The sequence below is a fragment of the Ursus maritimus genome, unplaced genomic scaffold (assembly GCF_017311325.1).
Source record: "Ursus maritimus isolate PB19 unplaced genomic scaffold, ASM1731132v1 scaffold_2, whole genome shotgun sequence".
Taxonomy (NCBI): Eukaryota; Metazoa; Chordata; class Mammalia; order Carnivora; family Ursidae; genus Ursus; species Ursus maritimus.
The window spans coordinates 72,406,535-72,421,954 of record NW_024424452.1 but is presented as its reverse complement, the minus strand read 5'-3'; the positions used below and the strand labels follow the sequence as shown (position 1 = coordinate 72,421,954).

General features: G+C 50.9%; 1 protein-coding gene across 2 annotated transcripts in view; it reads left to right on the top strand.

Moving 5' to 3' along the window:
• The first annotated feature begins 14,237 nt into the window (after positions 1-14,237).
• CREG1 (cellular repressor of E1A stimulated genes 1) overlaps positions 14,238-15,420 on the top strand; it is a 7,839-nt gene continuing 6,656 nt past the window's right edge. Inside the window, exon 1 of one of the 2 annotated variants that reach the window (XM_040636163.1) lies at positions 14,238-14,629. In XM_040636163.1, coding sequence (XP_040492097.1) covers positions 14,276-14,629 — 354 coding nt within the window. In that variant the 5' untranslated portion in view covers positions 14,238-14,275. The remainder of the gene's footprint in view (positions 14,630-15,420) is intronic. The other variant, XM_040636162.1, reaches the window with a different exon arrangement.

The following is a 15,420-nucleotide window of genomic DNA, read 5'->3' as shown; positions in this document are numbered from 1 at the left end:
CAAGTTATTCCTCGGTATATAAACCAGGAAATGTAAATGGGACTAGGTTTGCTCTTTTTTTTTTTTTTTCCCTCCACTTGACTCAAGGAATTTTCTTTATTCTGTGATATCGGATGGCCGGACAGCACCAGGAGACCTCTGTTAAGGAGAAGGTTCAGTGGAGGAGAGGACATTTTTCCCCCTCCTTTCTCCCCCTCCTTTTTGATCTGCTTATTTATTTAACTAATACCACCTTGTTGTGTGAAAGGCTCAGGATGGTCAAAAGTACAAAAACATTGAAATTGGGGTCAAAAGATGGAAAAAGGCACGCATTGCAAACCTTATACCAGTGGGCCAGGTAGGTGACAAAATGAGGAGGTGATCCAGGTGGGCCTGGAGAGGTCACACCCTTTCTAAGGGACAGCTCACGCTTCAGGCCTAGGCCACCTGATTGCATTTCCTTAGAGGATGACAGTAGTGCAAATTTCCTGATTTATAACTTTCAGAAACTCCACCTTTAAAAAGCTTCAAGCTGGAACCTTGGAGGTTAGAAGCTGCTTGGTGGTTTTCCTCAGAGAGGTGGGGACAACCAGGAGAAGACATGAGTGTGATTGCCTGGAATGTTCTGGGTCTTCATCTGGTTCCATGGGTGTGTGGAGTGTGTGAACATTTAATGGGGCCATGCACAGGATTTGTGTCTTTCCTCTCAGATAAACAGGTAAAAGGTAAATTAATGTCAAAATAACTGCAGACCGGCTAAAGTACGTCTCTAGCCTGGATTTGATAGGTGGGACACCATTCCATCTTTTGAAATAAGGCCTCAAAGCAAGTTAGGTTGTCAGCGTGGAAGGGCAGGTCCCAGGGCCCTGGAGGGATTAACGGGAAGTCAGAAATAGACTTCGGAGCTTCCCAGCAGCCAGAGCAAAATGGAAAATGAAAAATATGGTCATTTATGGGGTATGTCAGGCCAAGGAGAGAAAAAGATAAATGAACACCCCAAAACACCTTCCTGGGCACACAAACCTGACAGAACATCTGTGAGCTTTTTTGTCCCTGGGTGAAAGAGGTTTTAATTATAGGCTCTGGCTTATTTTATGTTTTTTGGCTTGCTGGGCTGGAAAAAGAAATTTCTTTTTCATGCAAAAGTAAATACGTTATAGACGTATATAGAGATATTGTATATGTGTGTAATATCTAAACTAGGTTCTTACCACGACATCCCACACGGTCAGTGTGATTCCTTCTCATCCTTCTGCCTCCCCATGAGAGGTCACGTAAGCCTAAATTTTGTGTTTTAAATTCTTTGGCTTTTTAAAGACTTTTTATTTATTTACTTGAGAGGGAGAGAGAGAGAGAGAGAGGGAGAGAAAGCACAGCAGGGGGAGGGACAGAGGGAGAGAGAGAAGCACACTCCCCACTGAGCAGGGAGCCGGATGTGGGGCTTGATCCCAGGACCCTGGCTGGGATCATGCCCTGAGCTGAAGGCAGACGCTTAACCAGCTGAGCCACCCAGGTGCCCCTATTATTTCTCTTATTCTTAATCGAGCTAATAGATGACAGTTCAAAAGAACAATACTAACAATGCATTTGCTAATGCAAACTAATATATATTCATATAATATATATGCATGCTGATTCATACTTGCAGATACGTGAAGGAAGTGAGGGAGGGAGAAAAAAAGATTATTTGCATACTCTTGCCCTGCAGTCCAGCAATTGCACTCCTTGGTATTCACCCAAAGGAGTTGAAAACTTATGTCCACACAAAAACCTGCAGACGGACGTTTAGAGCAGCTTTATTCATATTGCCAAAACTTGGAAGCCACCAAAGTGTTCTTTGGCGGGTCAATGAACAAATCAACAGCGGGCCAACCAGATAAGGGAACATTGCCCAGTGCTAAAAATAAATGCGTTGTCAAGCCTTGAAAAGACACGGAGGGACTTTAAATGCAAATTACTAAGTGAAAGAAGCTCATCTAAAAAAAGCCACATACTGCACGACCCAAACTACATGCCATTGTGAAAAAGGCACAACAGTCGAGATGGTAGAGAGATGAGGGCTTGCCAGGGGTTGGGGGGCAGGGACGAGGGAGGGATGAGCAAATGGAGCCCAGAGGATTCTCAGGCAGTGGAAGTGCTCTGTGTAGTACCGTAAGGATGGGGACATGTCATCAGACATCTGTCCAAACCCACAGAACGTCCAACACCCAGAGTGAACCCTAACGTAGACCACGGACTCTGGGGGATTATGACGTGTTAGAATAGGTTCATCGATTGTACCAAGTGTGGCTCTCTGATGGGGTGTGTTGAGACGGGAGAGGACGTGCTCGTGTGCGGTGGGGGGTATATGGGAAATCTCTGTTCCCCTCAAGTCGGCTGTGAACCTAAAACTGTTCTAATTTTTTTTTTTTTTTTTGGAAGGCAGACTGCCGCATTCAGTGCCTCATTTGGCTGGGTCTGGAGTCTTGCAAGCTTGACTACCCTATGTTCTCCTACAAAGGGACCTTGAGAGCTTGTTAGGAGGTTCTAACAGGGGAGCCCAGCTACTCCCTTGACCAAAGAAGGATCCTTCTCTATTGGGGAAGGTCATCCTCTTCGACCAGACATGCAGCTTTAGGAGGGATGCACGTGGAGCAGGGAGGGAGGGAGGGGACACCTCCCCAGCCAGCCAGATCGGCCAAACCAACGGGGTGACAGATGTCACGGTCAGATTGCCCTCACATCCGACACAGTGGATCATTAGGACACTGGGAGCCGCCAGCACAATAAAGAGTTAAAATCTCTGTTTTGGTTTTCAGACCTGAGCCAGTTTTCAGGCCTAGAACCCCTTCATTGAGGAGAGGCTGAATCCTTGGGAGACAGCCCTGTAGCACCATGACGAGTGTACGTGGCAGTGATGCCCTCAGGAGTCCGCCCCCCCCCCCGCCGCCAACCGCACCACCAAAAGTAAGAGCTATTTAGTTAGGTAACTGTGCACTGAGAGAAGGGCAGTACCAAATATTTTGAAGACACAGGGTCCAAGTGGATATGATACCTGCAAACCTAGAGCATGACTTTGTCCCTTCGTTATAGTAGGGGCAGGTGGGGACCAGGTAATCAGTCATCCTGGCCTCAGTCCAGCTCACAGCTTCTCCCCTGGGGTCCACAGGCTCTTCCAGAGGTCATTTTCCCTGTCCCCAAATGTATCATTTGAAATGGCAGAAACCCTACATTGGCCTGCCTAGTGAGGTATCATAGTGGGGAAGGCCCCATGCAATGCCCTGAACGTGTTCCCTTACCCCGTCTAAGATAGGAGGGGCAAATAGTGGTGATTCACGCCATCCTTAAAAACATAAAGGATGTGGGATGGTGGTCCCCAACATGTCTCCATTTAATTGATCACTCTGGCCTGACAGGTGCCCTGGAGGCTGACGGGGGGTTGCAGCAAGGTCTACGGAGTCATAGCCTCAAGAGCTGCTGTGTCATATGAGCCCTTTGCTGGAGCGAATTACACTGGTCTGCACGTGGTATGTGGCCATCGGTTTAGATACGCATCCCTTTCTAGCCCTGTCAGAAAGGGGAATCTGAAACAGTTCTGATACACGTGGGAGTCTAAAGTATACATTCTTGTTCTTCTAGAACTTCCCTCCTTCTGTAATAATGGAGCAGAGGGACCTGGACTTTTGAGCCATGCAACACGGACATCACATTCCCCTGTGTTATTGCCGACATTGTGTTATCCAGACTCTATGACCAAACAATGGCTAATGCATTGGAAGAACTGTTCAGACCCATGAGTCCTACTTTCTGATGTTACCCCAGTGTGGGGGTGGGGAGCAGTTATGGGCTGGTAGGAAAGACTCCCCACCTGCTTTTGCTGGCATGGTTGGAATCAGCTTTTTCTATGGTATTTGGTTGGAGTCGAGTGATTACAGTCTAGAAGTTTCTGCCTTTCAAAATGATCCATTCGTGGTCTTTGGCTAAAAAGAACAGACTTTTTTGGGAGTTTCGTCCCCCACCTATGCTATTTGTGCCTCCAGGTTGCCAGTTCTTTTAGCTGCAAGTCTGGGACATATGAGACCAAAAAAAATTGAGAGAACCCACCACTGTGTCGTACTTCAGGTCCCACGACCTCTAGCCGGTCAGCCACCTTTTCTCCACCTTTCAGAGTCTTACATTTTTGTTTTCTTTTTTCATGTATATATGATTTCCAGAGTTTCAGTTGTACTTAAAGGGAGGAATAGGGAAAAGGAATAGTCCATCTGCTGGAATGTGGAAGTCCAGAAGCCTTTGACCCACGGAAATGAGATCCCACCACATGCCGTCAGCCCAGGTGATCCACTTTGCAGCACAAGAGACACAGAGTGGGCCCTTGCCCTTGGTATTCACTGGGTCTTCACAGAACAGAATGTGTAGAAAATGCCACCCTGAGAGATCCATGGGTTGCCCTCTGGAAGGCACAGCTGAGATGCTGGGCTGGAGTTGATACCATGCAAGGATGGGTGTCATCCCCTGGACAGAGTGTACATTCCCTATCACCAGTCATTATATGGTACAGTGTCCCTAGCAGGGAGCCTACTTGGGTCTGAAAACATGGGGTAAAAATAAGAGAAGTCCTACTTACCATGGCTCCAAGTGGTCCCCTTTGGAGATGTGCCCTTCCTGCTCCACGATGCTGGGCTCTGCAGGTCTAGGAGTCTTGGCTCCCAGAGGGGAAATGTGTCCACCTGTCACCTTGGGTTTCTCATGCTGAGACACCAGCAAGAAAAGACCCTGATCATTAAGAGGAGGTGAATCTGCTAGTACACTGGGGGTAGAGAAGAACTCCTCCTTGTCAACCCTTCCATGGAGGGCTGGGGTGAGAGCAGGGTCGCTCATCCCGAGAGTGGGTATCTGACTTCTCCACACTCTTGACTTCCGGTGCCCTGGACGGTTGTCCTCCTTTCTGTTGTCCTATCTCATCTTGGCACCCGGTCTCACCACGGTGGCCCAGAGAGTCTGCGTGATGCAGCCCCTAGGCCCCACCACCGCTGGGGATGTTGCCTGCGATGGCAGGACACTTCCCTTCTGCCGCCTCGGCCATCCAGGCCTTTTGTGGTCAGGCTCTCCTGTCTGCAGAGAGCAGGCTGGGGGGGGGGGTAGGATTGAGTTGCTAAGAAGATTTACTAACCCTCCTTCCTCATTTCTTCCCTGCAAGTCTTTCTCTATGCCTCCCCCTCGTCTTAAAAAACAACAGACACTTGTCCCAGATTGAGCATGGAAGCTCTGGGCGATTTTGTGTCCAGTCCAAGGGCCTGGTTGGCGGGGAACGCATTCAATTTGAACTTTCACTCCCCAGTGCTAGGGCCAAGGCCGCCACTCACACAAAGCCCCCATGAATGGTGGGCTAGTCAATGTTTAAGGATCTGCCAAGAAAAAAGAAAAGAACAGAAAAGAAAAGAAAAAGCCCTGATGTGTAGCATTTACCAGTTTCCACGGTGTAAACACTCCCAACTTGGCCAAGCTCAAGCTGCGGCAAGGTCCCTAAACTCAGAGATGGAAGAGATAGGCCGCATTAGCCCTTGAGAGCTGGTACAAGCCGGCTCCAGAACACCACCGGCCTGTTCTGACATTCAGACTTCTTCTGGAAACGTCTCATTTCTCCTAATTTACTCCCTGCAGAGTTAATCAGCAGACCGGGCTTGAGAAGTTGGCCTGGCACAAAGGATGGATGGGTGGATGAAAGAATGAATGAAATCATTCTAGCCTGCTCTTCTATCCCGGGTGCACTGCCTGAGGCAGCCAGCCCTCACTGGAGAAGAACAAGTTGGTTTGAAAGGCACTCTGCACACAGAAAGGGGACCACACCTGCAGTCAGAAAATCGCGGGCTCAGGACCTGGCTCTGTCACGTAGTCTCTCCCCCACTGCGGCCAGGGCCCTTCATGGCTGGGAACTTCATTGGGATCCTCTGCAAACCCAGGCTGAAAAGACCCTGCTTATCAACACAGGGTTGTTGCGAGGACCGATTGAAATAATGTCCAGTAAGAACGCTCAAGTCCCATTGCACTGGGGGCAGCAGAATCAGGAATTTTAGGGGCGCCTGGGTGGCACAGTCGTTAAGTGTCTGCCTTGAGCTCAGGGTGTGATCCCGGGGTCCTGGGATCGAGCCCCACATCAGGCTCCTCTGCTATGAGCCTGCTTCTTCCTCTCCCACTCCCCCTGCTTGTGTTCCCTCTCTCGCTGGCTGTCTCTCTCTGTCAAATAAATAAATAAAATCTTAAAAAAAAAAAATCAGGAATTTTAAAAAGCTATGAGTCAGTTGGTAAGAAGACTCATGAGGAAGTAAAGCTTGATAAACGTAACTATAAACGCAGGGTCGGGGAGACAGGCATGAGGTCAGACAGCTGTGGGTTTGAAAACAGTCTCTACCACTTATTTGCTCTGTGACCTGAGGAAATCTCATCGAAAAAGGGGATATAATAATACCTACTTCGATGGGTTGTTACAGGAATTAGAATTAGTACATCGGCCAAAATAGGCTAATTATGTTCAATAGCAAAGAACATTCTAGTAAAATCCGGGAGTTCCAACAACAAAGGTGGATTGTTATTTCCCACTAGTAATACATGTTCACTGTGTTCCCTGCAGATCGGCCTGGGGGTGGGGAGGGTCTGCTCTGCATGGTTTCAGGCTGGGGGTGTGGGGGGCACCGCAGGCTGCGTCGGTAGAGGCAGGGGAAATGGCCACCCTTGCCTCCCTGTCAGAACTTCCAGGCCCGGCCAGAGATTCAGCCTCCTTAAGCACTTTTCTTTTTACTTTCAATAAGAAGTCACTTAGACTTCTTATTTATTCCAAATAATCCTTAAAAAGAAAAAAAAAACAACTTAAATTATTGTCAATGGCTAAAGGAAAACTTTCTTCTACTCACAACACTTCTGATTGCAAGTGTGTGTGGGGGGGTTTCCCACATCAACCAATTCTCCAACCCTCCAGGCACCAGCTGGGCACCCAGCAATTCAATTTTGACACCGAAACAACCCGCTTTAGCTCTCAGTAAATTCTCTCAGTACTTCATGCGTAAGCTCAGGTAAACATATTTAACGATTGAAGTGTTACACACATTTTAAGTGAGTCCCCTCTCAAAACAACACCAACCACTACCAACAAAACACCTCAGGAGGAGTTCCACAAATCTGTATTTCACAGTAGCGTCTTCACAGAACCGAGTTCTGGATTCTACGAACGACGCGTACCACCCACGCGCGTCACGCGCAAGCTGATGAGTTCGACTTGGACTTCAGTCCAAACCCTGTGGGTTCCTGAGTGATGGGAGCCTCTTTGTTATAATATTGGATTTTAGACCTGACTTGGGGTCATCATAAGCTGGGGTATGTCTCAGAATTCATAGTTTTTCAGATCTGAGAAAGGTAATAAGGGGCCCAGAGTGTCTGTTTTTTGTAACGTACTGCACCTCAGAGCAGGGTCTGCAGCAGTCCCCCACCAGCAAATAGCCTGTGAGAGCCCCTGAAGGACTGAGAAGTGTCCAGGGAAGCCCTCTCACTCCCGTCCTCCCCAGCGGCTCCTCCCCTCTCGCACCTGACCTCAGCCCCTGACTTGCTCCTCCCCGCCCCTCCTGATGAAATCCAAGTTCTTCGATCCTGGCTGCAGACAAGCAGGAAGAATTCCTCCCCCCTCCAAGACCCACCTTTAACCACCTGTTCCCGAAACTGCTCAAGTAGGACCGATCCTCCCACTAAGTCCCTGCTACCCAGCCCCCTCCCCTTCCCCAAGGCAGAACACTCCTTTAGGGGCCTCTCAGGCCTGGAGTTCTAGAATAAAGGCTTATGAAGATGGTGCTCTAGTTGCTTCTTTTCCAAAATATTTGGAATTTTGCGGTGAAAGCTAGGTGCCCGCACAGGCCTCGGAGTGGGTAAGAACTATGAAGAAGCCCCCGCAGGTTAAGATGTGCTGCCAGTGGGGGCGCCTGGGTGGCACAGTTGTTAAGAGTCTGCCTTCGGCTTAGGGCGTGATCCCGGCGTTCTAGGATCGAGCCCCACATCAGGCTCCTCCGCTATGAGCCTGCTTCTTCCTCTCCCACTCCACCTACTTGTGTTCCCTCTCTCGATGGCTGTCTCTCTCTTTGTCAAATAAATAAATAAAATCTTTAAAAAAAAAAAAAAGATGTGCTGCCAGTGACTTACAAAAGCTTGCTGTTTTCAGAGCCTTTCGGATTTTGGAAAAGAAGACAGGTGATTGAGGAGCCGTATTGTATATCAACATATGTGGAGATCGAATGAGCTAGTCCAGGGGAGTGTTTAGAACGGTGCTGGGTGCATAGAGCTTAGTAAATATTGGCCATGCCGATCATACTCAGAGGGTTGGGGAACGAAGGAGCTGTCGCTGTGGGAGCTCAGACCCACAAGTGTTCAGAGTGATCACAGTTGAGAGCAACACCATGGGAGAAGGCATCCTCTCATCCCTGCACCCCAAGAAACGATGAGGGGAGGGTGCTGTTCTGGCCACACCCACACTCCAGCCCCTGGAGTTTGCAATAGAGAGCCTACGGTCCGGTCCTCAACAGCTCAGATCAAAGCTCTGAATGCAGACTGTCCATAGAGGGCTCTGGTTTCCCAGTAGTTAGATGATTTAGTTTTGCACAAGGCAATAGAAACAGGATCAGCTCCATAGCCTGAAGAATGTCCAGAATTCTTGGGCTTTTCACGGGGTGGGGGGGTGGAGGTTGTGGGGTTAGAGGGGTAAGGGGTTGTGGGGGGTGGGAGGACAGATGGACACAAGGATGGATGGAGTATGTTCCCGTGATAGACATAAGTTGTGATCTTAAATCGTACTCTAAGCTGAACACACTACAGAAGTAAACCCAGACCGGGGCGCCTGGGTGGCGCAGTCGTTGGGCATCTGCCTTCGGCTGAGCCGTGATCCTGGTGTTCCGGGATCGAGCCCCACATCAGGCTCCTCCGCTGGGAGCCTGCTTCTTCCTCTCCCACTCCCCCTGCTTGTGTTCCCTCTCTCGCTGGCTGTCTCTCTGTCACATATATAAATAAAATCTTAAAAAAAAAAGTAAACCCAGCCCAAAATCGTGTAAATATTGCCCACGATTTAATCACCCATTTCTTCATTCCTCCAGCCATCAGTGCCTGAGCACCGGCTGTAGACCAGGTGCCAGGGGTGCCCAGGAGGATTCTGGACGGAACAACACGGAGAAGGTCCTTGCTCTGGTCTGAATATTTACGTCCCCCCCCAATTCACATCTTGGAATCCTAACACCCAAAGCGATGGGTGTTGGTCTAAGTTGGTCGGACTAAGTTGGTCCTCTTCTCACGGAGTTTCCATTTTCGCGAAGAGGGTGGACAAACATGGCTATTCACTGTGGTGAGTGCTAGGGAGAACACAAAGCAGGGTCATAGAGCCAGGAGGGACTGGAAGTGACTGTTCTGGAAGGGGTGGCCAGGGAGAGTCTCTCTTCATGAAGTTATTCTTAAGCGTTGAGGAGGCCGAGAAGAAGCTGGCTCGTGAGGAGCTCAGAGGAGTGAGCTCCTGGCGTTGGGAAGACAGGTGGAAGGGCCCTGAGGAGGCAAGGTCTGAGGTGTTGGGGAATGGCTAGGAGTCATGTGGCTGGGCAGGGGCGGAGCAGAGGAGCTGTGGCTTGAGAGGTCAGCAGGGGGCAGCCCAGGTAGGACCTTGCGGGCATGCAAAGGAGTAACGAGTAGTCACTGGAGGCTGTGAGGAAAGAAATAATATGCTCTGATTACAATTACTTTTTCCTTTTTAAAATTTTATTTATTTATTTGATAGAGAGCGAGAGAGGGAACACAATGAGCTCGACATGGGGCTCAATCCCAGGACCCTGGGATCATGACCTGAGCCGAAATCAGGAGTCGGACGCTTAATCGACTGAGCCGCCCAGGCACCTCTATAAGGCGAAGCCTTTGAAGGGCTTTTAATTCGTTCTAGTTACCATAGCTGGTGTTCTAGTAGTCTCCCAGTTGCTAAATTGACCTCCAAAATCAAATCACCCCTATCTCAAAACCTGTGATTGTTCAAAATGAAGGACATGACCTAATAAGTAGAGTTTTCTCTATGGTGCAAACGCCCCTTACCTTAAAAATAGAAACATGTATCAAACTGGGTTAGTAATGATGCGTGTGAGGACCCAAATGACACAGCACCTCACGTACGAGCCACATAATGTCTTGACAATTCAATTGTGTCTTGTCACTACTTAGCTCTCATTTCCCTTCTTGCTTTTGGGAAAAACTATTAACAGCCCCGCATTCCCTATCTCCCCCCACCTCTCCTCGTTACTCATCCGCTTGCTTGGTAAGTGAAGATTTTGCCACCGAGCCTAAGCCTCTTGGAGGCTGTAGAGAAGCTACACGGGGATTCAGTCCAGTGGCCGCACTTGGAGACCTTGACCAAAGCCAGCTTCTCGTTCACCGCATAGCGTCTCGCTAGCTAGCGCGTGCTTTTCCCTTTTGTCTGATGACAGCTTCACCTACATAAGTAGCTTCTGTTTGCCCCGAGACACATGTGTCCGGGTCACGTTAACAGTAACGCGCTAGGTTTATGGTCCTCAGCTGCACCCATGACAGTGGGACCTGCCCCCCCTCCAAGGCTTCCCATCACCGGGGAGTCTCGCGGGGGCTCACAAACGAGCTCACCTCCACTGCTGAGGCCACCACTACCCATAGAGGCATGAGGGCCCTTCCTCTGCTGTCCAAGCCTTTAGTGGAGCCACTTTCGGGGACGCCGTGGTGTCAGACCCTGCAGACCTGGGCACCAGCCCCCCACCGCCAGGCACCGTCCAGGCAGGGGCTCCACGGTGGCCAAACGTTACTGCCACCATAGGCACTTTTGGTTTATGTGGCTGAGGGTTTTTTAGTCTCTCCTTCCCCTTTCCATCATGTTCCGTCTCTAGACTAAGGCATGAGGCCGGGGGAGGGTTTGGGGTTGGGCTGGAGGTTGAATGCACACTGTGGATGTTTTCTGAGGTCACACTGGCTGTATTCGTAACTGAAGGCCACCGTGGTGTGGCTGCCACAACCCCGTGTACCTCTCCGGCCCACTCACATTCTGTGTCATTCCCCTCCCCTCGAGTGATAGGATGTCACTCTGAGAGTCTAGCGAAGTCACAGAAAGAGTCCGGCTTCCATCTTGCTGGCCCTCTGTCTCTCCCTCAACCACTTGCTTCAAACCAGCTGCCAGGACATGAGCTGCCCTATGGAGAGGCCGAGTAGCGAGGAGTGGGGGAGGCCTGCAGCCAACAGCCAGCAAGAAACTGAGGCCCTCAGTCCAGAATGCACCAGGGGCCGCATCCTACCGGTAAGTGAGCTTAGAAGTGGACCTGTTCCCAGAGGAGCCTGGAGGTGACTCTGGTCCCGGGCACCAACATGCCCATCGCCTGCCATTGGCTCTTCACACTCCCTTCATCTCACAACTGCTTTTCCCAACACACCACGTCTCCTTGTGCAACTGCGTGCGTTCTACTTCCTCCGTGTAGAACTCTCCCCTTCCTCCTCTACCCCCACTTTCTCATTGTCTGCCAAGCTGCTATTTATCCTTCCAGTTTCACCTCAAGATTACCCCTGATATGAAGCCTTCCGTGGGCTCCTTCCTCCGTGGTCCCTCGGCCCCTGGTGGAGTCATCCACGCAGCTCTGTGGTAGTGACCCAGACACATGACAAGGGCAACACTGGGTGAGACGGGCAGCATGCAGAGGGTACCTGACCAGGTTCAAACCCAAAGGTGAAGAGAAGAGAACTATTTCCTGGTGGGCCCGTGGGGGATGGAGCGCAACTCAGCCCGTTCACATAAAGACAGAAAGTCCAGATGACACCAGCAGCTTCTGGATGGTGGACCCAGCCACCCCTGGCTAAGGGTGTTCCCCGATACTCCAATGAGGAGGGTGTGCTAATTAAGAGCCGAAGCCCCTCGTGTTACTCTGGAGCGTTTGCATTTAGTCAACCTCACTGGCTACTGTTGATTTTAGGAGGCTCTGTGTGCAAAGAATTCCATCGGATATTACTAATTCAGTCAGGCAGCCATTCGATAAATATTTATTGAGCGCCCACTCTGTGCCGTGGGAGTACAGGGGTGGGTAAGATAAACAGCATTCCTGCTCTCCTGGAGTTTGGGTTCCAGCAGGGGAGACCATTAACAAGTAACTAGATAAATAAATATGCAGTTTCTACAGAGGGTGACAATTGCTATGAAAGAAATGAACAGTGTGGCCCCCTGGAGAGTAAGTGGAGAAGGCCTCTCAGAAACAGAGGTCAAGGAGGCACCTCTGGGGAGTGCATCTGAGAGGAGATCGGGGGACAGTGAGGTAGCTGCAGTTGAGAGGTAGCATAGTTGAGAAAGGGCACACCGGGCACAGGGAACAGAGAGTGCAAAGACACTGAGGAGAGGTGCTTAAAGTTAAGGGCTTTGTAGACCTCATTCTTTTTTTTTTTTTTATAAGATTTTATTTATTTATTTGACAGAGAGAGAGGCAGCAAGAGAGGGAACACAAGCAGGGGGAGTGGGAGAGGGAGAAGCAGGCTTCCCGCTGAGCAGGGAGCCCCATGCAGAACTCGATCCCAGGACCTTGGGATCATGACCTGAGCCGAGGGCAGACACTTCACGACTGAGCTACCCAGGCACCCCAGTAGACCTCATTCTTAAGCTCAAGTGCACGGAGACCAACTTCCAGGCACCTGTTTTGCAACGGAGCTATACTAGGGCCCATTGTTATTTTGTACACCAGCAACGAGAGGCATAGCAATAAACGAAAGATATATTTCTTGTCCTCTTCCAAAAACGTTATTGTGAAACTTACTAAAGGCCCATATTTTGCCAGTGTTAATAGATTATAGAGCCAACAGAGGTATCAGATATCATCTAATCTAGCTTCTCATTTCAGGTGAGAAAACTGAGCCCCGACAAGGTGAAATGGAAGTCCTACGGTCCAAGGTCTGATAGCAGCAGAGCTGAGATTAGAACTGCAAATGTGAAATGATGTACGCTCTTTCTTTAACAGGTTAAGGCAGTTACTCAAATTACTTTCATTTCTTTTGAAAATTATAAACCTGATTTTCCTCCTCTTAAATTTCCCCCTCTTTAGTTTTCCATCTAATTTGAAGGTCTTCCAAATTCAGTTGTTAAAAAGGGAACCAACTTTGATGCAGGGCTGTTCACACTCCTGTTCCCTGACTGTGAAAGCAGTGCTTGTAACATCCTTTGGCTGCCAGAGGGAACTGAAAACTCCTATTCAGAGTAAACAGTCTTCTTTCTGTACACAAGTTCTCCCCGAGTAGCCTGAGAATCTTCTCGGCTGGATATGGCTGAGTTTGAGACAGAAAGCCAAGGCACGGTGCCCAAAATGCTCCTCCTGGAAGATTCTTAGCTGGAGCGAAAGGAAATGCTATTTACATGGCGCAGAGGGTCAGTAAGGGTGAGAAATGCGTGCAACCACGGACCCCGCGGATGACTTAACAGCTCCCAAAACTGGTTTCAATAATTTCACATTTGTGCATGGAATACTGAGGGTAGACGAACAATCCGTTAGTGTCTCTGTGTAAGAGACTCCTGGGCCAGGAAGCAGCTTGTAAAGTCGTAAACTTTGGGGCTTCTGTCCTCTACCACCAGGACCCTTGCTGCTTTTCGGTGCAGATAGTGAAGCAAACGGAAAAGGGGAGCATACACAGAAAGTGCAGCATTTCGTCTCACACGCCAAATATCCGTATCCAAAGGTATTATAAGAAGGTGTGTGCGTGAAGACGCCAGTCTTCTAAAAGGATGACATAGGCAAGTTTCCTAATTTCTCGAAGCCTCCGTTTTCCCATCTGCCCAACAAAGCAAACTTCACATTTCGGACAATGTCACGGTCCTTAAAGATCCCCAAGGGGAGGGGCGCCTGGGGGGCTCAGCCGGGTAAGCGTCTGATTTCGGCTGAGGTCATGATCTTGGGGTGCTGGGATCAAGCCCGGCCTCAGTATCCCCGCTCAGCGGGGTGTCTGCTTCTTCCTCTCCCTCTGCCCCTCCGCCATTCGCGCTCTCTTCCTCTCTCTCAAATAAATAAAGAAAGAAGATATTAAAAAAGAAAAGAAAAGAAAAGAAAAGAAAAGCGGCTGGGCGACGGTAGGGAGGCGGATAAACAATTCCTGCCCCAGCAGGCTGCCCAGCGCACAGTGGGTCCCGCCCCCTCCGCCCCCCGGGCTCCGATTGGCCCCCCGGAGGGGGCGGGACCAGTCTGCGCTCGGTGGGCGGGGCCGGGAGCGCCCGGCTAACCCTCGACCCCTGGCGGCCGCGGGCCTGCGGACTGTCGCTGGAGTCACGGTCATGGCCGGCCGAGCTCGCGGGTCCGCGCGCGCGCTGCTCGCTGCCCTGCTGGCGCCGGCTCTGGTGGCGCTGCTGGTGACGCCGGCGCGGGGCCGGGGCGGCCGGGATCACGGGGACTGGGACGCCTCTGCGCTGCTGCCACCGCTGCCGCCCCGCGAGGACGCGGCGCGCGTGGCCCGCTTCGTGACGCACGTCTGCGACTGGGGCGCACTGGCCACCCTCTCCACGGAGCAGGCGGTGCGCGGCTGGGCCTTCGCCGACATCCTGTCGCTGAGCGACGGGCCCCCGGGCGCGGGCAGCGGCGTGCCTTACTTCTACCTGAGCCCAATGCAGCAGTCCGTGGGCAACCTGCAGGTGAGCCGGGGGCGGCGGGGCCAGCCTTCCGACTGTCGCCGCAATTCTGCCCGGGAAGGAGGGCGGGGCAACTAGAGGGAAGAATTTGCGCGTGGCCCTGAGCCCTGCCTCTAACCTCCCGCGCTGGCCCGGCTGGCTATGCGGCATTCCAACTGTTGGGCAACTACCCGCGGGAATTTCACGCTCGCCCCCGCCGCTGGGGTGAATTCTTTGCCAGCACCTACCGGCCGGACTTTGCACCCCTGAGTCGTCCTGGGGCACCGTGGCGCTCTTAAAAGTCTTACAGGGTGTACCCTTCCTTCTGAATTAAGAATTTTCCTTTCAGCAGCAAGAAGCTAATACACAACATCGTGAGTGATTAATGCAGCCCCTAGGCCTCCGGTGCGCATTACCTTCCCTGGTAAGGAGCAGAACTGATGTGAGGTCTTCCGTGCTCACCCTTCGCCCAGCTTTTGTGGCAGGGCCAGACTTACAACCCTCTGGTGGATCCGTGCTGTCGCAGCTGGTGTCCCAACTGGACAGCTTGAGGGGGCTAGAGCCATACGGAGTCCAGGAACGGGCTGTGGGTGAAGAACTTGAAGCTTAGACGGGTTGAGTGACTGGCCCAAAGCCAGTAGCCAAACTGGAATTTTGTGCCAGGTCCGTCTGCCTTCAAAATACAGGTCACAGAATGGTGGCACATGACCTGAATATGTCCCACAGACCAATTTTCTTTGGCCCACAGAGTTCTGTTTGGTTTTTTAATGAATTTGAGTTACGGTAGCCCGCTCCCCCCCCCCCCCCCCCCCCCC